General features: G+C 42.6%; 3 protein-coding genes across 5 annotated transcripts; 1 reads left to right on the top strand and 2 right to left on the bottom strand.

Annotated features, from left to right (window-relative positions):
• Positions 1-947: 947 nt before the first annotated feature.
• On the bottom strand, positions 948-5,554 carry LOC144383041 (uncharacterized). Its single transcript, XM_078080586.1, has 4 exons — positions 4,667-5,554; positions 4,441-4,574; positions 4,214-4,310; positions 948-3,818 (listed from the first exon to the last, which is right to left on the bottom strand). The coding sequence occupies exons 1-4, from the start codon at positions 4,971-4,973 to the stop codon at positions 2,632-2,634; spliced, it is 1,725 nt and encodes a 574-aa protein (XP_077936712.1). The 5' UTR covers positions 4,974-5,554; the 3' UTR covers positions 948-2,631.
• A 424-nt stretch (positions 5,555-5,978) lies between these two features.
• On the bottom strand, positions 5,979-10,628 carry LOC120825249 (uncharacterized). 2 transcript variants are annotated; one of them, XM_040186770.2, is made up of 4 exons: positions 9,810-10,628; positions 9,439-9,566; positions 8,719-8,836; positions 5,979-8,515 (listed from the first exon to the last, which is right to left on the bottom strand). In XM_040186770.2, the coding sequence occupies exons 1-4, from the start codon at positions 10,072-10,074 to the stop codon at positions 7,344-7,346; spliced, it is 1,683 nt and encodes a 560-aa protein (XP_040042704.2). In that variant the 5' UTR covers positions 10,075-10,628; the 3' UTR covers positions 5,979-7,343. The 2 variants fall into 2 exon arrangements, with proteins under 2 accessions (XP_040042704.2, XP_040042705.2); XM_040186771.2 differs by having other exon boundaries at positions 8,731-8,836.
• Positions 10,629-11,218: 590 nt separating this feature from the next.
• LOC120824968 (uncharacterized) lies at positions 11,219-21,173 on the top strand. Of its 2 annotated transcripts, none has more exons than XM_040186192.2 (5): positions 11,219-11,658; positions 15,454-15,620; positions 15,699-15,783; positions 15,920-18,177; positions 18,298-21,173. In XM_040186192.2, the coding sequence occupies exons 1-5, from the start codon at positions 11,388-11,390 to the stop codon at positions 20,299-20,301; spliced, it is 4,785 nt and encodes a 1,594-aa protein (XP_040042126.2). In that variant the 5' UTR covers positions 11,219-11,387; the 3' UTR covers positions 20,302-21,173. The 2 variants fall into 2 exon arrangements, with proteins under 2 accessions (XP_040042126.2, XP_040042125.2); XM_040186191.2 differs by having other exon boundaries at positions 11,223-11,658; positions 15,893-18,177.
• Positions 21,174-21,189: the final 16 nt, after the last annotated feature.

The following is a 21,189-nucleotide window of genomic DNA, read 5'->3' as shown; positions in this document are numbered from 1 at the left end:
GGGTTATCCTTTTTCTTTTTGGTGGAGGGAGAGTAGTGCCTGGGAGCATATTTTCTGACCCCATTTTTCTATTTCATTTCATATCTTGTATTTGTGATGCATCACACTGGGAGAATGTTCACATGTGCAGGGGATATGTTCCGGTGACAATATTGCTTTGCACTTCAACACTGAGCTTTCTGTTCCCGGTTCACGTGTGTATGTGTGTGTGTGGGTGTGTGTGTGTGATAAACGCAGAAGCCCTTTCTTATCCGACATGACTGTCGGCAGGACACGTACCGTACCTTTCAGAAGCTTTATAACAACTTGGTTGGTTAGGGGAAAGATTACTTTGGTTTAAAATAAGGTATTTGTTGAAGTTTGTGAAACACTGTGGATTAAAGTACTTTATCAAAGGTAGGCGTCCGTTCAATATGTTGGCAATTATAAGCATGTGCAGCTATTAAGGGGAGAAGTGAGATAATGTTTCTGAAATGATAAACAGTGTATTTTTCTAATGTTAAGAGTCCAATGTGTAGTTGAACAATGTATCCAACCTCACCTCCTTAATATATTTACTATGCAGATATGTACCACCAACCCCTGACATCCATACACAAGGCGGTATGTACACACTTGGTTGCCATATTCTGTCATCCCCTAACTTCCTCCTTTTCCTGCGACATAATTATTTCATCTGCATTTGAGCTTTGTTACTCAAATGTGAACAAATCATGTTTTTGGCGTGTTGTAAAACAGCTTAGTTTGAACTAGCTTTTTGACATTGCCAAAAGAAAATCCAAACAGAGCCCCGCAGTACAACGTGTTTCTCTTATTCGTCATAATACAGCATTCTAGTTGTGGTTTATGATTCACTGAAGTGTTTAGAAAGAAAAAGTCAGTACAAAAAACAGGACTCTCCACCAAATGTGGAGGGTTGGGAGAAGAGGTAGAATGCAAAATACGGGTTAAGGTTTTTTCTTTTAATTAAGTAACAAACATTTTCAGGAGAAACTTCACAGTGGTCCAATAAGAAGAAACAGCGATTCACATGACACATTTTGCAGCTCATGTTTTAGCACTGACATAAGTTCTATGCTGGCTAACACATAGGAGGATGGATATGTGGATCCTGTGCACTCAAACACTCAACAAACTACCGCTCACCCACTGGAGATTTAGCTAAATGGGAATTTCTCAATTGCTCTTCATAGATATTTTTGAACACAATAATGAAAAGTTATCATCTAAAAAATAATTGCTTTTATCCACGTTCTCTCGCTGTCTTTTTGAAGAAGTTGAGCCGTTGCTAGCTTTTTCCTCTAATTGAAAATGATCTGTTGTACCAGCTGCACATTGATGCCCTACTAACTACAGATACAACGGAGCAGGAGATACGTAACGAGCACAAACACAGGCTTGGAAACTGAGCGACTAAGTGTGTGTCTACAGACTTTAAGATAACTATATCCTCCATTCAAAACAGTACATTAGCAGCCCAGCAAAAGGACAAAAATGTCATCTGACAATATCTGCTATTGTTGTGATATTTAGGTCGGAGCCTGACACAAAGTGGTGTAAAACGAAATTGTGAGTTAGTTATTTTTAAAGATGCTTAAAAAAAGTTGCTGTAAGTGATTAGGACATAAAATCAGTCAGAATTTAAATTCCGCCATAACTTACAAAATGGTCAGCTGTTATTTGAACAGAGGCAAATCATACTTTTAATTTTTAATTCCTGTAATTTAATTTAATGTTATTATGATGTTATGTAATGTTTTAGTCACATGACATGTGCTCTTAACCAGACTTTTGGGAATTACACGGTAGGGTTTATTAAGGAACAAGTAGAAATCATTTTCAAACTATTTTAAGAGGTTCACATCATGTGACTAGCCTATGAAATAATCAGCATATTTGTTCAGATTATGAATTGTATAAAATAAATATGAATCAGAAAAAGGGGAATAACGTTAATTTGTCTTGTAAAGAAACATCAGTTCTCTTTTTATCCAGTAAAAAGTAGCACAAGGGAAATCAAAAGTAATCTAATTCATTTGTAACATGAAAACACATGGTTAGGGATAAATAATAATTGTACACAAATAGGAAACCAAATGAAGATAAACTGAAAAGCAGTGAAAGATCCTTTTTAAAAGCAGTAGTATGTTAAAGCTACACATTTATAAACTTGCAGTTCCTATAAATATTAGTCATCATAAGTCAGGGCCAATGATACGGTATCTTAGTATTAGTGTTTTTATATATGAGCAAACTACGATCTTCTCAAAACCTCTGGTGTATTTCATTAAGTATTTTTAAGACGGAGGTAATTTAATGAATTTCTTTCATATAGGTTTTTGAGCGTGACTGAAGAGCAGGTTAATAATAAATAAAGGCCCTGATCAGTTACACAGTAAGTATGGTTGTGCTAAAAAACAGCGCAATTTAGTCGACCGATACGCTGGACTTGAATTCACAGAATATTTACTGACCCAGTGACAATTGACCTATCTCGGCATGACTCACAACACACTGCAGAGGATCACTTGGTAAAATCACTAAAGAGAGAAGTACACAAGAAGAACATTACAAAAACACTAGCACCTTCATCGACAAGGAACACACCCTCTTAACGCTGGCTCTCCATCATCATACATCCAGGTGGATACTCTGGTGGCGCTTCAGGTTGCATTTCTGGGTGAAGCGTTTGCCACAGGCCGAGCAGCAGTACGGTCTCTCCCCTGTGTGGACCCGTCTGTGGGCCTTGAGGTTGCTCAGCTTGGTGAAGCTGCGACCACAGAGGGAGCAGCAAAAAGGCCGCTCGCCTGTGTGCGTCTGCAGGTGGGCCTTCAGGTTGCTGGGGTGGGGGAAGCACTTCCCGCACACACCGCAGCGCAGGAGATGCCTGGGTACGGTGCGAGGGTCAGAGTCCGGGTGGAGTAGCGCGTCGCTGCGAAGGGCGTTTGCGGACTGCTGCGCTTTGATGGTGACCCAAGGGACACCCGTCCGATTGTGTGCTGCGGTCTGTTTATCGCCCAGGTGAACTCGCTGCAATGAGAGAGATGGTGGAGGAAGCGTTTTAGATGTGGACTGAGTTCTGTTGAGGGGATTTAAGTTTACGGGAGCTATAGACAGTGCTGTGTTAGCACTGTTCGAGTGTGCGTGAGCAGCCTTTTTCGTCGGCCCGTGGAGGTGCTGAACAGCAGCTTGTAATCGGAGACCAGCGGCCACTTTGGAATGCAGCTTCTTAACGTCCTGCACAGATGCTTTGTGGGAAATGCGGTTCTGCTTAAATGCATCTGAACTCCCTCTGTGATGTTTAACCGAGCATGAGAAAGATGCCATCCTGGACATCATTGTCCTCTTTTTTTTAGGTTCGCTTTCCACACATACATCCGAATCGACGACCACCTCCTGCTTGATAGTGACACCATACGCATCACTGTTTTGCAGTCTCGACGTCGGGGACGCAGAGGATGAAATCTGATCTGCACGCGAGGAAATCAGAACATCGACATGTGCTGCGACAGCATGCGAGTTGGACAGCTCTTGTTCAGTTAGCTTTAGAGAACTACTGGTTTTGACTGAATCACAGTGCGGTTCTGATGAAAATCTGTCATTCTGCAGTAAAGCGGCTGTTGTGACAGCCATGCCGGTCCAGCCTCCGTCCACCACTAAAGACGACTCTGTGGCCACGTGCGCTGGCTCCTGGTCTTTGGGAAAAACGTATGTAGCAGGGACCTGCGTGTTTTGTGCAATAACATCCCTCAATAGTTTTTCACGGCTCTCTTGAGCTCGTTCGGGTTGTGCCTCAGTCTTCTCAGGTTCCACTTCATCTAGAAAAACAGATAGGATTGGTAGTAGACAGTTAGTGAGAAAGTTTTTTGGTTGCTGCCACAAATATACAGACATAGTAGTTATGCAAACTTGTATGCGTGTTGGTCATGGGGTTTCAAAAATAAGTGACATTTCTTAGTTTCGAATCGTTTGTCATCATTTGTAAGGACACCTTGACGTAAAATGGAGGCTCATTAGGCTTTCGTTTTATTTTTAACTTTGTCAAACATTTTAAAACTACAAATACAGTTTCTTTTCAGTCCCATTGTTATTTATTTTAATAGTAGTAGTACTGATATTCCTCAAGTGTTTAAGATATTATCTTATATCATATATAAATATATGTCATTTAGATGTTCAAACTTGAAAACAATGGCCAGTGCACAATACTCACAATCAAGAGGAGCCCTCCAATGCACAGAAAAACCAGACAGCTTATTTGCATCTTCATCCTTCACATCCACCGCCGGCAACGCATCCTCCTCTTCGGTCTGCAGCACAGAGAACATATCAGAGAATAACATTTGTTTTGTTAGTTGTCTACTCTGAGAGGAATTGTCCTGCCAGAGAGGATGTGCATAACAATGACTTAAACTCCAATCAGACAGTACTGTGACCCACCAGACGCTTCCTCTCAGGACTAAAAGTGCATGTAGGATTGTCTTCCGACTCTGGTATGACTTCCTGTGCGCAGCACATTGACCACCTTTCCATAGAGTCACCTTCTTCTTTGATCACGCAGGCCCTGAAGATATCTGGAAAACAGAGGTACCAAGGTAGTGTAACCCGATACAACGTGCAGTATATTACATGCAGTGTGTGTCAGTATATCTCTCCTTGTACTTACCAGCTGGCTGTTCTGTGGGGCTTCCTTCTGCAGGATCACCACCGCGCAGTGGCACATCACCCTTTGAACACCCAACGCACCACCCGGTTGTTCTTGCGTCTTTCCCCACTTGGTCACTTAGTTTCGTCTCAGCCCGTCGCAGCTGCATCCTCAGGGACTCCAGCTCCTGGTTCCTGCGCTGCATCTCCTCCAAGAAGCCCTCCTCAACCAACCTCGTGACCTCGTACATGGCTGTCTTTGTTACGGTCTCCATTACATCCGACAGCTGGGTCTGAAAGGTCACGATGAGGGTGTCCAGGTCCGACATGGTGGACTTTCGCGTGTTTGTGAGAAAATCAAGACTCGAATACAACGTCAAAGGTTCTCCTCGGGAAACGCTACCATGTTGTTTATACGCTTTAACGCGACACCATTGGTTAACGTTTACCTCTTGGAGATGAATATTTCAGGCAGTTGATGAACGGATACACTTTGGAAGGATGAGCTAACGATGCACAACGAGCTATTAACTAATACGGATTGTCTTGATGAAAATCATGGTCATCTATTAGGAGGCTAATGGTGCTAGCTCAACGGTAGCATCTGTATGCTATCCAACGGTGAAAGCGTAAAAATGTCAACAAACCGCAACATTAGGCAACAACAGCTCGTGGAAACCATTGTCAAGCCTCAAGTATTAAACTATTTGTACTTGTGTTTGTGAAGCCCATGAGTTTTTTTTAGCTAAAGAAATTCACGAGTAAGTTAATAAGCATTCGACCCGGTTAGCTTTTCAACAACCGCTTGTGTTGCCTCTTGGTTTTGCTCGTGACGTCATTTCCGACGCAGTACGGTGGCCTTATCTGCAGTCTGTGAGGACAGAACGCGTTTTAATAAAGTAAAACCAACTGGCTGCGCCGAGTTGAGCTCATTATTTAAGCTAGAAATGTGTCTTTTTTTATCTTGCAAAGCTGTCTTGAAATGCTTCACTAAAAGGAGGCACGAACTGACATTCAAAATGTTTAACTATATTTAAGATGCCTATGATTAAAATGAGGAGCAAGTATTATTTATTATGATTTTTGATACTATATGTATTTATTACCACATCAAAACCTGGGCCTCTACATTTTTGTATTATGTTTTGAGGAAACTCCCACTTTGTACATGTCAATACAGGGAAACACGGGTGCTGTCAGTAACAATTGTGGCCCTCTGAATTCCTCACTGGAAAAAACTTACTAGCATGCAACAATATTTCATTTGATTGACTCCTCCTGTGTTTACTCTCCTATGACAGCAAATGGCTGTGAATTAGGCCTCTCTTCAGACGCATTTACCATTTTATTACATTTAGGCAAGGCAATTGTATTTGTATAGCATTTTAAAAACAGGCCATTCAAAGTGCTTCACATAAACCCATTAAAAACATCCAAGCATAGCGCAAGAATATTTAAAAAACAGTTAAGAACATAACAAATAGGATAAAATCTGACTACCAAAACTCTGAAATGCTGAAATGGTCGGATAAAGGCAGCAGCGAAAAAAACGTCTTTAATGTGGCTTTAAAGCAGCAGATTCTCTGGGGCTTGTTCCAGATGTGTGGAGCAGAAAAACTGATTTCAATTGTTCATCCTTGTTACCAAAAACAATTTAGTCTTATCATTACCATTTCATTTAATCTTACTGGCCAAATAATAAAAGTTAGGTTTTGAACCATGCACACCATTTGGTATCAGGCAGAACAAAATGACCGCAGACCAACTAAAGGAAGACAAAAAATACACATTTGTAGAAATGGAGGACATTGGAGAAAAACGCAACTACACTGATAGACCCCAGCTATAGAAGTTTAAATCCTGAACCTTTTTTTTCACACTTTTTTAAACATCAACCACAACTTTTATGTTTTGGAGTTTTCTAAAATGAGGGCGGGTATAAATATACTATTTCTCTGACACCTGTTAGAGCCACCATTGACAACTATTTACTGCCTTCGCTCTACTCAGCCATTCAAGCAAAGGGGGGTTTCTAAATAACCCGTTATAAAATCTATCAATAAGAAGAAACTACTCTGTCAGTTGGATGATTCCGTTATTTTCCAGGATTTCCCTTGTTATGTGTCTCCACTGCCACACTCATCATTTACATCAACAGGGTTCAGCACTGGACTGTTTTTTTCTATCAACTTTGCACAATACACCTTGTCCCTCTCACCTTAAGTCTATGCTCCCCGATTTACAGTAGCATGTAATTTGAGTAAAAATTCTCAAAGTTTGTTTCAAGAAATGAAAACAAAAGTATTAAGGGAGTGTGTATGATTCTAGAGAGATTGAATGGCAGATATTGAAGAGCCTTTTTTTAACGTCATCCTTTGACATGCTGGGACAGTAAAGGGTGAGCTGAGGGGTATTAAGTTACAAACTGCAAAATCCCTACAAGATACCACAAAATCTTACACACTGCTTTGCTATAAAAATGTAATTCTTAAAAAGACAACAGATATACTTTTTTGAACTTTATTAAAAATGTGAAATGTGCTCACCAAGACAGGGAGAATTGTGTAGCATCTTTTTCTTATATAAATAGAAACAAACAACAAATGATTTGTTTGAAGAGAAGAAAAGTAACACTGAAGAATAAGGAATTAAAACGTTAAAAGGTTTTTATCCAAAACTCCCCCAAAACGTTCCTAGCTTCATAGATCTGTCATGTGTTTGCGTTGATGCGATTTCAGATGATCCAGGCGCTTGAAGCTGAGTCCACAGACAGTGCAGCAGTATGGTCTTTCCCCCGTGTGGGTACGCTGGTGAACTTTCAATATATCCGCCCTTGTGAAGCTCTTATCACACATAGTGCACCGATGAGGTTTTTCTTGAGTGTGAATTCTCCGGTGCAACTTAAGATTCCAGAGACGACTGAACTTGTTCCCGCATACAGTGCAGCAGTACGGTTTGTCACCTGTTTGGCCACACTTATGTGTCTTTAGGTCAGAGAAAGAAGAGAAACCTTTCCCACAATGGCTGCAGAGGTGAAGCCCCTGCCCCGAATGGATCCTCTGGTGGACTTTGAGGTTGCAGGCTTGCGTGAAAGTCTTTCCGCACTGGGTGCAGGAGTACGGTGGCACTTGTCCGGTGCTCTTATGTGTCTGCTTGTGGGCCTTTAGTGAGGCTGAATCAGGGAACGACATGGAGCACTGGTTACAGTTTTGTCTCCTCCCCCCTCTCCCCGCTGCCGGATGCTGAAGCCTCTCTCCCAGGTTTAAGGTGTCATTGTACGCATCTGACTGTCTATACATGTCCTCCGTGCTGTCTAAAGATGGGTCACCGCGAATGCCCGGGCCCCTGAAGTTCTCCCTGCCGCCAGGATCGCCAGACACATTTTCAGGGTACAACATACTTGGGTCCTGTAGATACCCTTCTTCATTGATCAATAAACAGCTGAGCTCTCCGCTGACATCAATGTTTGTCCTAGTGGGAGAGCCGGCAGGTGAACCGACCGCAGCCACTCTATTTCGTGAAGCACCTGTTTGATAATCTTGATGCTCGGCTCCTTCTGGTGCTTCCAGATCTCCCTCGTAATGCCCCATGTAGCTAAGATCCTCACCCAGTTGGGATGGTGATCCTTGCAACCCATCCAAGTTATCCATGTCTATCATATGGGAGTCTCCATAGCCAGTCTTGCCAAAGCCGCCCAATTCTTCCATACCATACCTGCTCTGGAAAAGGGGTTGGGATGGGTCACCTGAGTGTTCATCTTGGCCTGAGTTTGGCCTCTGGCCATAGCCAGCTTCCCAATTCAAATTACTCTTTGGGATTTTCTGGTCAATGAAACGTTTACTGGGCCCCGGAAGAGCTGATGCCTCTGTTTCTGGTAAATAAAAGAAGAAAATACTATATAAACACTGAAAATAACAACTTTGGAGCAAGTGTAGAGGAATGTTGCCATCTGGTGTAGGATTTCCCAATATGCCGGTGCAGTCGAAATAACTTAATTACTCAGGTTATGTGTTTGGTAATTACCAGGATATTAATATGCTTGACAGTAGCTTTGCTGAATATGTGTGTACATACTATGAGACCAACCATCCAAATTGACTCCCCATCTCTCTTGGGACTCAGTTTCTGGTGTGATCTGAAGAGCTTCCTCCTTGAGCAGCCTATTCAGCTTGCCACCCTGTACACCTGGAGACTGGGAGAGAAGTAAAACAATTTATACAGGAGGCTTTAACTCTAATCACCTCAAGAAAAACCATACGGTCAGCATTACAGGCAGGACTCTCGCATTTGAGGGGTCTCAGTAGTTTCAGGGGTCTTCAACAGGGGGTCCACGGAGGTACTACCGGGAGGGGTCGCGAAATCTTTGGTTGAAAAGACAATTTTTTCCGCACAAATTTAAATTCTTAAGAATCAGAATTGTATTTATGGTCTTTAAATACACATTAACATGAATCCAACATATGGTAGCGAACGGATAAATTGATTGAGAAGACGTTATCCTTCAGTCCGCCACACACACACATTCAGCTTCCCACAGGAGGAGCTCTCTCAAGCTGGGCACTGGTTCATTCACAGCCCCTTTCATGTAAATACGACAGCACAGGCACCAGCCAATCACATCGCGTGGATGCTCACGTCTAAAGAGCGCAAAGCTCAGAAATAAAAGATGGCCGACCAAACTCTGTGGAATAGGGGGTCCCTGCTCCATCTCGCCATCCGTTTGGGGGACCATGGCCTGAAAAACGTTGAAGACCTCTGATTTAAGCCAAAAGAGTGTAGTAAACTGCCCTCTACCTGTGATGCCATCATGGCCCTGTGGGCCTCTGGTCTTGTCTCTTCCGCTGCACGACAAGGCGCCCCCCCGTCGGTGCTTTGGGAGTCATTTACCTCTTGCAACACGCTCTCCTGTTTAAGACTTTTCTCTGTGGCAGATGATAGAAATAAAATGCAAAATCAGAGGAAACTTGAGAAGCACATTTTTGGTGGGTTTCTCACAAAGCAGTAACCCTCACAGTTTCAAAAATATTTATTGGCTTCACTTTTAAAGCTTTTCCAGGGCACATTTGTATACATTATGTAGTTTGAGAAAAAAATATTTTCTTTCACCTATGATTTTCAAAAATGTTACCCTCATGCTTATGCAGGTCATTACGCTTCGGACTTACCTGTCGCGATGGGATTGTCCTCATCGGACACCCCTACTCTTCCACAGTCGAGACATGTCCCCCTCCGGTCTCCCTCTCGGTCTTTACGGCGACTCTCCGACCACTTTAGTCGCCTCTTCAGGGACTCAACCTGCTCCCTGCACCTCGTCACCTCTTCCAAAAAACTGTCCTCCACCAGCCGCGTGATCTCATACATGGCAGCTTTGAAGACCGTTTCCATCACGCCAGAGAGTTGAGATTGAAACGTTACTATTGTTTCGGCCATTATGGCAAAGACGTTTAAATCGAATTAACGTGGAAACACAAATGACTTCCGACTGGATGAGACTGGGCAGAGGATGAGCAGCGCTAACGGCGGTCTCTTAAAGTGGGGTCGTTCACGTAGTTTTCAGTGCAGGTAGCGATAAAACAGTCTTGCGCGTATGTTGGTCGGTCCACATTTATCGTTTACTTCCACCAAGCAAAACCCAATGTTGCGAGTGGCTTGAAATGTCAGCATTATCGTTAGCTAACTAGCTTACCGCACTAGTTAAGAATCAGAGTTAAAGCTTGGTTCCAACTCCTGCGATAAGCCATCATCGGAAACACAACACAATCACCGTTAAGCTTCATATAATGTATCTTTAGTGAAAGTTAGTTTTGGCAGCCAATGAACAATTGGAATTCTTAGCTGTAACGTAACGTGCGAAATGCCGTTGGGCGGTCGCTTCCTGTTGATTCCGCGAACCGTAGATACTAACTACGGAAGGTCAATTGGGACAATCTTAAGCGTTTCGGCTGCATGGGTGTCGCGATAAAGACGGCGCTTCCTGATTGAGAATACATGTTAGTGAATATGTTACACTTGTACCGGATTATAGCTATCCGACCAATTGATTAAATTATATAGAAAAGCATACAGACTGGATTCAAATTGTCAAATTTGCTTAGGGAGGTTTCTAACTAAGTAAGTGGCCGTCATGATAAGAGCTGTTTGAATTACTTAAATGCCAAGGAAAGGAGGTTCAACGCTCCCTACTTAGCTCCTTTAGCATAGGAACGGAATTATTTCCTTTCCATTTTCGACCCACAGTTCCTTGCAATATGTAAGTAGCGGCGTATCATTCGGCCATTCACGAGAAATAACGACCATGACCGAGAAACGGAGATTATGTAAGTGACCGTAAGCATAACTCATTTTTATTGCAACCTTGTTAATAAAGTACTTATGTCGTCTGCATGACACAGCACTGTTAAAAACACGGACGAAGGGATTTATGCGCTGCTTTGCAGTCCCATCTTTGGAGAAATGTTTCTGCAAGCCCACGTCACTAACATGCGTCTCCCGTCGCATCACAAACACGTTGCTTAGCGGACGCAGTCGCTAACAGCCACAGTTTACACCGGATATAACGTCACGCTCACCTCCTTTCTTCCGTCCATATCCGTCACACAAAGCAGGCGCCGCATGTGGCTACAACGGGAAGCAGCCATGTTGAGCCAGCGCATAGATCCACGACTCTAATAACGGTATAGGAGATGCGTCCTTAATTAAGTGGACTATTAACTTCCCTCGGATGAGCGGTGAACCATACCAAAATGTCGGCGGACGAGTTTCAGACAAAATACTCCTCTGTCATGGAGGTAATGCTCAAGGGTGCAATCGCTGAGACCACGAAACTTTTTGAAACTATGGTGGACGAGTTGAAGGCAGAAATATCTCGAGTGAAGAAGGAGAACGATGACCTCAAAACACGATGTGGCCAATTCGAGAACGCGAGAAACCAACCTTCTGTTCGCACCAGGGAAGCTGATCCGGTTCAAGGGCCCAGCGAAGGCTCTGCTAAACGTGACCGAGCCATTCAATGCGGTGAGTTCTGATATCTGTGGCCGTTATTCTGAGATAATGTGACGTTTATAATGCTTTTTGCTGTGTTATTGCAAATGCACCGGATATTCTTGACTTATGAAACACACACACATATCAACTTCTAACCGTGTCCGTGACGTCAGCTGAGCTTAGCTCAGTCCTTTCTAAAGCGTGGGCTCTAAAATGGGAGGGAAACCATACCATGCTATCTGGGTGCATTATGGCGTGTTCAAACAACAACCATCAGGTTGGGTCAAAACATTTGTATACTGATCCCTTCACAAGCTGAATGAACTTTATAATCTATATTTATTGAATCTATGACTTCTTGTAATTTGATGTGTTGGGGTTAAGACTGTAACTTCACATCTATTACATGTCAACGGATGTACTTAGAAACCTAATTAAAAACTGACGTTATTTTTATTTGGACATTTATTAATGGAAGAAGAATGCCCAAATTCGGTCAGTTTTGACAGGCTGGATCATACAATAATGCTATTGTTTGTATTAAGATAATGCAACTTCTTTATTTTCCATCTTACGATTATTTACCACAGTGTATGAGTGTGGAAACCAACAAAGAGGCAAATATTCCTTTTGGCTACAATGTGTGACGTTTATTTCCATCTAATAACTTTGGATTTTGAACTTCAAATGTATTTGAGTAACAAGTTGATACATATGTAATCATCATAACAAATACATTGAATAGTAATACAAAATGCAAGTGCAAATATGCATTTAAAAGTAAAGAGTGCAATGAAGTCTTTGCAAGTGACGAGCATGTTGAGGATGTTCTCTGTCCAGAGTCCTTCATCTGAGGCTGCACGAAGGACAAACTCGTGCACAAACCTTTGCTTAGTACTAAAAGAGAGCCAAAAACACAGAGCTTTAATTATCACGTTGTAGGCTTTAGTAGGATTTTATTATGCTAGAGTAGATCTCTCGTAATTGTGTTGCTATGAAATTATTTTTTTTCTACAATCTTGTGTGAAGTGATGGTTAACGTTAACTATTCAGAACAAACGAAGAGACAGGCTACAATAATTCACAGATTTACTACACTATTTAACATAATAGCGTTAGCAAGCATCCTCCACGAGACGTTCTGTTCTCCAACACGTAAGTGTAAACCTTACAATAAGCTAACAAGACTAGCTTTACTTTAGTTAGCTAAACTTACCCATGAGGAGAAGACGTGGTGGCTCCAGCACGTTTTAAATGTCCCGGCTTTGCCGTCATGCTGCTGTGAAACAACGACTGTTTTGGTTTGGTTTGCTGAAGAAATACTCCCAGACCTTTTTGACTCTCCCACGTTCAACTTGACGAACTTCTTCTTTTCCTTGGTGCATGTAGACCAGGGGTCCCCAAACTTTTTCCAGTGAGGGCCACATAACTTTTCCCTTCTCTGATGGGGGGCCAGGGTCAGTTTCTAACAGAAAAGGTGTGACATTCGCAGGGGTCCCTAAATGTAATCATTTATTGTTTTCCAGAAAACATGCTGACACTCCAGCGCACCACACATATCCAAATATTAATAACCCTTTCTGAGATCAAATAACCCTCTCTGGGTTCTTCACAGAAAGAAAGTTATGCTGTGCCATGCACAATCCTAGATAAAAGGTAAACTTCACTTGTCACAGCAGAATCAAATGTCTCTCAAAGTTCTTGTGTTCTTTGTAGGTTCCATAGGCTAGCCCAGTAGACACCACTGTAGGCTCCCTCTCATCAACTTCCCTCTGAAAAGCACAAAGCAAGCAGGCTAAGAAACCAAACTAAGTGATACAGCACAATGCATTTCAATACCAGTATGGTTGTGGAGATGGATTTTTATCCCAATAGATTTTATTAGGATTACATTTGTTGATACACAGAATGACTGATATAAGTCAGAAAAGTGAGCTTCCCTATGTACTGTGTGTTCATCAGTGTGAACTGTGGGCCTGCACCTGGCTGGAGAGAAGTTGAATGTCCGGTTCCATTCTAGTCACAGCCAGTCTCAAACACTGATGCAAATGTTCATCTGTCAATCTTGATCTCGTTGGAGTTTTCAGGAGTTTCATGCGTGAAAAGGTTTGCTCGCAGATATACGTGCTGCCAAAAAGTGTGGACATCTTCATTGCGTGTTGTTTTATGTTAGTGTAGGTGTCATTTGGGAGGGCGGCATAGAAGTCAATGAGACTGTTGGGCTTGAATGCGTCTTTCAGAACATCACAGTTCTGTAACTCGGCCAGCTCAAACTGATACGAAGGCTGGGCTTCATCGATGTCGGCAACATGATTACTTTTTTGTTCAGTTGAAAGAAAAGGCTGTTTGTCTCGTCTGTCAAGAGACGGTGGCGGTATTCAAAGAATACAACCTGCGCCGGCATTATGAATCCCGTCACAAAGACTCCTCGCACATCTCAAAGTTTGCGTTAACTCCACAAACAAAAATAAGAAGCTCCGCGGTGTCCTGCACGTCCGTGCTCTCATCCAGTGCTAATGAAAAAAACTGAAAATCTTTAGTCTTCTGCTGCAGCTGGGCATACACATTACCCCCAATTTCTTCAACACGTCGGGTAATTGTACTTGCCGACAGACTCACGGCATTAAAGACATCTTTCTTCTCGGGACAAACCTCCTCCACAACAACATTCAAACATTTCTTGACAAACTCTCCTTCAGTGAAAGATTTACCGCAGCTTGCTAACAGCTGAGCAACACGGAAGCTGGCCCGAACTGATGCTTGGTTCAGCTGAGTTTGCCGTACAAATGTAGTCTGCTGAGCGAACAGTCCAGTTTTTAGCTTTTAGACATTTTTTCTGCTCGCATTTGGCCGTGCAGGCTAGCATACTTGTCTTTGTGACGGGATTCATAATGTCGGCGCAGGTTGTATTCTTTGAATACCGCCACCGTCTCTTGACAGACGAGACAAACGGCCTTTTCTTTCAACTGAACAAAAAAGTAATCATGTGTCCACTGCGGGTTAAATACCCTGCATTCTGAATCAATTTTTCTCTTACCACACCGTTTTGCCATTATTGTGGAAGTTGCATTCCAAAGAGAAAGTTGAGAACAAGCGTGTGTCTCGTTTATTTTTCACAACGGATGAAAAAACAAGATGGCGCAGCCCTGTAATCTCCCTATCAACGGGCTCTACGTCATCAACAACAACAGAACATTTAAAGGGACCGCGATCCGTCGAGCAGTCGTAATTACTTGTATGACACAACCATTTTACCATAACCAGTAGCCTTTTTCCCGTCTCTGTATTGTTCAGGGGGCCGGGTCAAATGTGGAGGCGGGCCGTATGCGGCCCGCAGGCCGTAGTTTGGGGACCCCTGATGTAGACAATAGAAGCGATCGCCCCCAGCACTTCCTGTGGTGTATTGCAATGCTGAATGAAAACACCCCCGAACTGTTACGTTATTGGATGATAAAGTACAGCCCCTCGGACCTTATTGCTCTAATAAAGTACACCCTGTGACTCTCTCTCAACCCATCAGAAGGCTGGATTTTTACTAACCATATTATAGCGGTTAGTAATCGGTTATGGGTATGCTATTGGTCAGATAAAGTATTTAACATTAGAATCCCATATCCAACAATGAGGTATTGGTCAGTGCTGAACAAATCCTTTTTAATCCAACGGTGAGAGTCAAATCAAATCAGTATTTGTAAGGAGAAACAATACACCCCTCTATCGTACGTACCATCTCACTTCATTTTTTAAAATAAAGTGGTGAATGCATGTTTTTATCTTGTTTGTAGGTAATCTGTATGTCACTAGTTTTTGTGTGCTTCTTTACAGACCTTCTACCGGTTCGCACAATGCTGGTTGAGCAATGTCAACCACTGAGGCCTTCATCACGGCAAAACCATGAGCAACAATGCACCTACGAGAAGATGGAGTACAGTTTGCAGGACCACACCTATGGAGTGGGAACGACTCAAATGGCCTTTATATTTGTCAAACAGGTGTGTGGGTGTGTGTAAGCAATCAAACATATTTCCCTATTGTCTATGGGAAATTATAATTTTTTTCCATCCTTGCAGGAGTCCTATGATTCTTCTCAGTTGGTCCTGAAGCAGGAGGAAACTGAGGCCCCGGTCAGTGGGCTAGACTTGAGTGACAAATCAGGTGAGGTGTTAAAGACCTATTTTAACGAAGTTTCTCAGAATTTGAGAAATTGTTACTCAATATTATCACCCTTTCATTCATCTGACTTTTCTCTAACTGCCGTGCCCAGGTTCACCACAAGCCTCTGTTTTTGCAGCTGAGAATGAAGGCATCCTGGAACCCTATTTAGGAAGGGAGAGAGATCTACAAGGAGCCCAGAAGCAATCGCCTGAATTGGGGAATTCACTAGTCCTTTCATTCGCTGAAACAAAAGACAATTTAGAAGATTCTGAGTTCATACAGATGGATCGACTCATAACAACTGAAAAACATCCATTGGTAGTTGCACATCAGCAGTCAGAGGTTGCAACACTCGAAAAAGAGCAACCATCTGGGAAATCCCAACAAAGTGACAGAGAGGGCAAAGTGTCAGTAGGTGAACCGGCTGGTGTTTCTCAGCAACATTGTGTAGGTGGGAAATCTACAGAAGAACAACTGTCACTGCCTACGTCGCTCAATACAGGAGAAACATGTGAACAATTAAAAAGTGGTGTGGCACAGATTGGGGGTAGTCTCAAACTTGAGTGGGCACAACACAGAAGAGGACGACCATCCAAGAAAGCTAAACTTATGCAGCATCCAGTAAAAGAAATTGGAAATTCGCTCACTGTTTCAGAAACAACTTTAAGTAAAATATGTTTCTCTGAAAAAGAGAAACCATCTGAATCTCAACATAATTCCATGGCAAGTGAAGAAGGGGCAATTAAGCCCCCATTCAATGAAGTTCTATCTGCAAATGAAACCTTAAACCTTTCAAATATTCAGCCCCCGGAACGCTGCACCTCTGTTACCCTTCAGGATGCAATACTATTGGTTGAAGCCATGAATCAGTCAACAGAAAAAGACACATTGACCACCATAATACAAACGGCAGCACCACCTCAAACCCAGTTTGCACTCTGTGCGTGTGCTTTAGAAACCGTGGACGAGATTCCGGCAGAGAAAACCCAATTGGTAAAAAATAAAATTGGTATCGCTCCTGTGGCATCACATGCTAATGAAGCTCAATGCCACATCAACGTGGTAACTGCAAAAGAATCGCACACAGTTACTCCATCCAATACAACCACGCCATCAACTACTGCGGTAAAAAGAAGTGTACCGTCACCGCAGCAGCACCTTCCCTGTCCTCCGGTAACATTTTTGGTACCCAGCAATCATGATCAGGCGGTGTCTTATAAAATAGTTTCCCAGCCAGGATCAGTATCCTCATTAATTTGCCATAAAATAGAGGCACTGTTGCCACCCCAGCTTCCTTCTGTTGTTTCAGTTGTTGCTGCACAGAAAAGTGCTGCACTGCCGCGCTTTACAGCAGAAACCTCCTCAATTTCCTCCGATCCTCAGAAATCTACACAAATTACGTCCAGGAAATTATTCCCTCCTGGCCTTTCACAGTCAACCACCACCTCGACTGACCTGCAGTCAGGGACTACAGCACGTCCAAAAATAAGAATTGGACTTCAGAGACCGGTGTCAAAGACAATTGTTCAGACATCCAAGCAAGATTCCACGAAATCTGACGCTTTTATGGTTTCCTCGCCGCAGTTCATTCCTTCATCCAAGGACATAAGCATTTTTGTGGACACTCAAACTATTTTAGATAAAGTATCTGCAATATCGTCTAAGAAAAAGTATCAAACTTTGCGCAACTTAGAAATTCCAAAACAAACTGCCCCGGTTTCTGAACTGGTAAATGCAGTTACACAGACCTGTTCCAGTTCAAACCTGTCCGATAAGCTAAAGCCAACCCCAGTGTCTGTTGAAAACAACCTCACTGCAGTGGTCAGACTGACGAGACTGCCATTTCCCATATCGGCCAACGAAGCAGTCTTGGTTTCAAGACTTCGTATCGATGGATCTAGTGGAAGTCAATCCGTTTTGAAAGAAAAGACACAAGGGGAACATTCCCCGCCACCATCTCAGACGCATGGTTTATCCGCCGACGATTGTACCAATTTGAAAGAAACATCTGTTGCTATAATTGCAAATACCTCGCAGATGTCCAAAGAGCCAGATGAAATTCAAGAAACTGCATCATTATCCTTTGAAAACTGCACCTTTTTGGATGAAGATCCAGCTGACAGCAGGCTATCAACAACAATCAAGACTGAACAGTCTGCTGAAAATTGCACAGCAGTTGAATCGGCTTCTTATTCTAATTGGGAGATGATTAGCATTGCAATGCAAGACAGGGCATCATCTAACGGCCCACGCATGGCTGAGAAGGGATCTGTTGCTGTTGTGCATCTGACCCCCATCACCAGCAAGAATATATCTGACCTTCATTTGAAGATGACTAAATCCCAGTTCCTGACACAGCTGGCAGTGACACCTGCACCGGAAGACCCCAAAAAGGTAAACATTTCTTAGGTGAAAAGCAATATAAGGCTTTTGGGTCTTTACTTTGTTAAACATAAACTCATTCGTTTTGTATAGATATTCAAGGTTAATTTGTCATTATGCTTCTTTTTATAGGTTTCCTCTAATGACTCAGTAAAAGCCGCAGCTGCAGAAACGAGCCCCAGTAAAAAGAAGGAATTACAGAAAAAATCCCTTGTGGCCCGACTTCAAAGTCATCTCAAAACTTGCCTGCAAACTAGAAGAACTAAAACTAATTCAGAACCATGCACAGCAACGAAGACCTGCACTGTGTCTCCTAAAAGGTGTGTCATTGAGAATGGAAATCCAAAAAGTAAAGACGGAACTAGAGACCCTTTTCCCATCTGCCCAAAGGACTCAGGAGCCGTTGATACAATTCCCCAAAAAATTAGATTAACTCCTGTTAATCTAAGGAGATCTGGAGCCTGCGAAGCAGGAATTGGAACCAAGAAGACTGTTGCTGAACCGTCTTTAATCAGTTCTACGACATTTAAGGCTACTAGGAAATCGGCTGCTGTGACTCCCAGGAGGTCTAGTTCAGGTACACATAGTGTACGCCTGACACCAAGAAAATCCACTTCGGTGAGTCGCAGGGAGTCTACAGCAACGGAAAAAAGTGCTAGTCCTAAAAAGTCAAAACCCACTTCAGTAAATCCAAGGAGGTCTAGCTCAATTAAAGAAAGGGAAAGCCCTAAAAAGACTAAATCCATTTCGGTAAGTCAGAGGAGGTCTAGCTCAATTAACAAAATGGAAAGCCCAAAAAAGACAAAATCCACTCTGAGCTCTAAAAATATCAAAAACATTTCTGCGTCTCCAAGGTGGATTCATTCAACGACAGATTGTGCTCGCCCTAAAAGTACCGGCCCGAAACGGTCTATTGATGAATCAACTACTTTCTGCCGTAGGAGATGTACCTTACCGAAAGATGGTTCAAGCAGTAAACCAAATAACAGAGAATCTATTTCCTTCAGTCCTAGTTATAGCATAACTCCAGACCGGTCTAGCAATAAAGACACTAAAAGTGTAACAGGTTTGTCAAGTGTTAGGTGGCCTAAATCGGTTAAAAATGGTGTCAGCCCTAGAAATACGCGGGAAACTGCTACTGCTAAGAAACGCAGATTATTGCTTGATGGTAGTGGTCCAAAACAGAAATTAATGTTTGATGCGGAGGAGTTGGCTAATGTGGAAAAACCCAAGACGGTAGCCAATTTGAAAAATTGTAGTCAGTCAAAATTGCTGAATGGATCAAAAACTGGCCAATTAGCGGAGAGTCGTGCAAGCTGTGAGACGGGGAGAAAATGTACAGCCAAAGTTGTGTGGATCCATCCCAGACCTTCGGTCAGTAAGACTCCTCTGGTGGGGGTGAATAAAGAGCCGTCTTCACCCAGATTGCAGAGTCACATGTTAGTTTACCCCCCGAGTGTTTCTCTCCTCCCCATACCTGTCCGAGGGCCACCGATTGTATCTCCATTACAGCCGTTATCAGTCATTGGTAGGCGACTGCTTAAGAACCAGTGTGGCGAGTGTGGCCGGGTCCTCAGCAGCGCCGCTGCCCTGGAAAGCCATGTCAGTCTCCACGCGGGTCGCCGACCCTTCTCGTGCACGCTGTGTGGGAAGAGGTTCCCAGACTCAGGAGGTCTTAAACGGCATAGCAGGGTGCATCGCAATGGGAGGATCCATATCTGTCATCAGTGCGGGAAGGGCTTTGTCTACAGCTTTGGCCTCACCAAACACCTCCATATGGTGCACAGGAAGATTAAACCTTTCATCTGCCAGATTTGCAACAAAGGTTTCTTTGCAAAACGTGATGTGGAAGCTCACATACGGATTCACACAGGAGAGAAACCATTCCACTGCACCCTCTGTGAAAAAAAATTTGCTAGGAGGGTGGATCTAAATGTGCATTTAAGGTGGCATAATGGGGAGAAGAGATACTGGTGCCCATTCTGTGGGAAAGGATTTTTAGACTCCAACAACCTGAAAAGGCACAAGTATATCCACACAGGTGAGAAACCATATTCCTGTCCCCACTGTCCCAAGAGCTTCTCACAGTCAGGCCATCTGAAAAAGCATGTCAAAAATGTACATAAAATACAATGAAAAACTACCACCGTTCCAGTGAGAATATGAATGTATTCAGGAAGAGAGATATACGTGTGTAATGTGAGAATACTCGTAAGAATCTGATGTACCTGTCAAAAGTTTGGACACATTTTCTCTATTTTAGTTTTTCTTTTATTTCTTTTGGGCTCTGTAAGCTCATTCCCTGGTATAGAACAGCGGAGACGCGAATTACTATTTCTGACCATGTTGTAACCCCCACCTGGTATGTAAAAAATGTTGCTGTACACGTTTTTATCACTTGGATTTTTAAATATATTTTGATTTGTCAAGTCTACAACTATCATACCTAAAATGGTAGCATACAACTATTATCAAAAAGGCCCCCGCTTCACCCTTTTTTTGTGCTAGGACATTTAAAACACCTGCAACATGCAGTCAATGCATTTAAAGAATAGGCATATGTTGTTTACTTACTTATACATTTTATATATTTATATTTCATTTTTTTTAATGGCATTTCCTTTTTTTTTTTTTAAGAAAAAGGGCACCATGGTTACATTTTTATGTTGTTGCTTTTATCGAACACCTAAAACAAGAATGATTAAGGTTTACGCTGGACATGAAATAAATTTGGCCAATTGGACTGTTTAACGTGCTTAATCCCCAGGAAGCCAATGAATGTAACTGCAGTCGTCATACGGCTTGGAATGAGCACAAAACCTTTACTGAAGTTCATAGGGCTTATTTCGTAGGCATATTTTGGCTTCAGTTGATCTGTTCCCTTTATTTTTCCTTTGTAACAGCTTTAGGGGTAAGCTGTGATGTTAAAAGGTGAGCCAGTCAGCTCTTTTGCTGTCATTATGTCTAATGTTCTGCTGAGACTAATATAATTGTGTTGCTTTGGTAAATCCTGTTTCCGTCTTG

This window comes from Gasterosteus aculeatus, chromosome 9 (assembly GCF_964276395.1).
Source record: "Gasterosteus aculeatus chromosome 9, fGasAcu3.hap1.1, whole genome shotgun sequence".
NCBI lineage: Eukaryota > Metazoa > Chordata > Actinopteri > Perciformes > Gasterosteidae > Gasterosteus > Gasterosteus aculeatus.
Note: the sequence above shows the minus strand (reverse complement) of the source record. Positions and strands in the feature narration are given on the sequence as shown.

Coding starts and splice junctions, on each gene's coding strand:
- LOC144383041 (XM_078080586.1), bottom strand. CDS start 4,973: ATGTCGGACCTGGACACCCTCATCGTGACCTTTCAGACCCAGCTGTCG. Junction 4,575..4,666: donor CCCCACAGAACAGCCAGCTG/GTAAGTACAAGG, acceptor TCTGTTTTCCAG/ATATCTTCAGGGCCTGCGTG. Junction 4,311..4,440: donor GTCCTGAGAGGAAGCGTCTG/GTGGGTCACAGT, acceptor TCTGTGCTGCAG/ACCGAAGAGGAGGATGCGTT.
- LOC120825249 (XM_040186770.2), bottom strand. CDS start 10,074: ATGGCCGAAACAATAGTAACGTTTCAATCTCAACTCTCTGGCGTGATG. Junction 9,567..9,809: donor GGACAATCCCATCGCGACAG/GTAAGTCCGAAG, acceptor CATCTGCCACAG/AGAAAAGTCTTAAACAGGAG. Junction 8,837..9,438: donor GGGCCATGATGGCATCACAG/GTAGAGGGCAGT, acceptor CTTCTCTCCCAG/TCTCCAGGTGTACAGGGTGG.
- LOC120824968 (XM_040186191.2), top strand. CDS start 11,388: ATGTCGGCGGACGAGTTTCAGACAAAATACTCCTCTGTCATGGAGGTA. Junction 11,659..15,453: donor TGACCGAGCCATTCAATGCG/GTGAGTTCTGAT, acceptor GCTTCTTTACAG/ACCTTCTACCGGTTCGCACA. Junction 18,178..18,297: donor CACCGGAAGACCCCAAAAAG/GTAAACATTTCT, acceptor TTCTTTTTATAG/GTTTCCTCTAATGACTCAGT.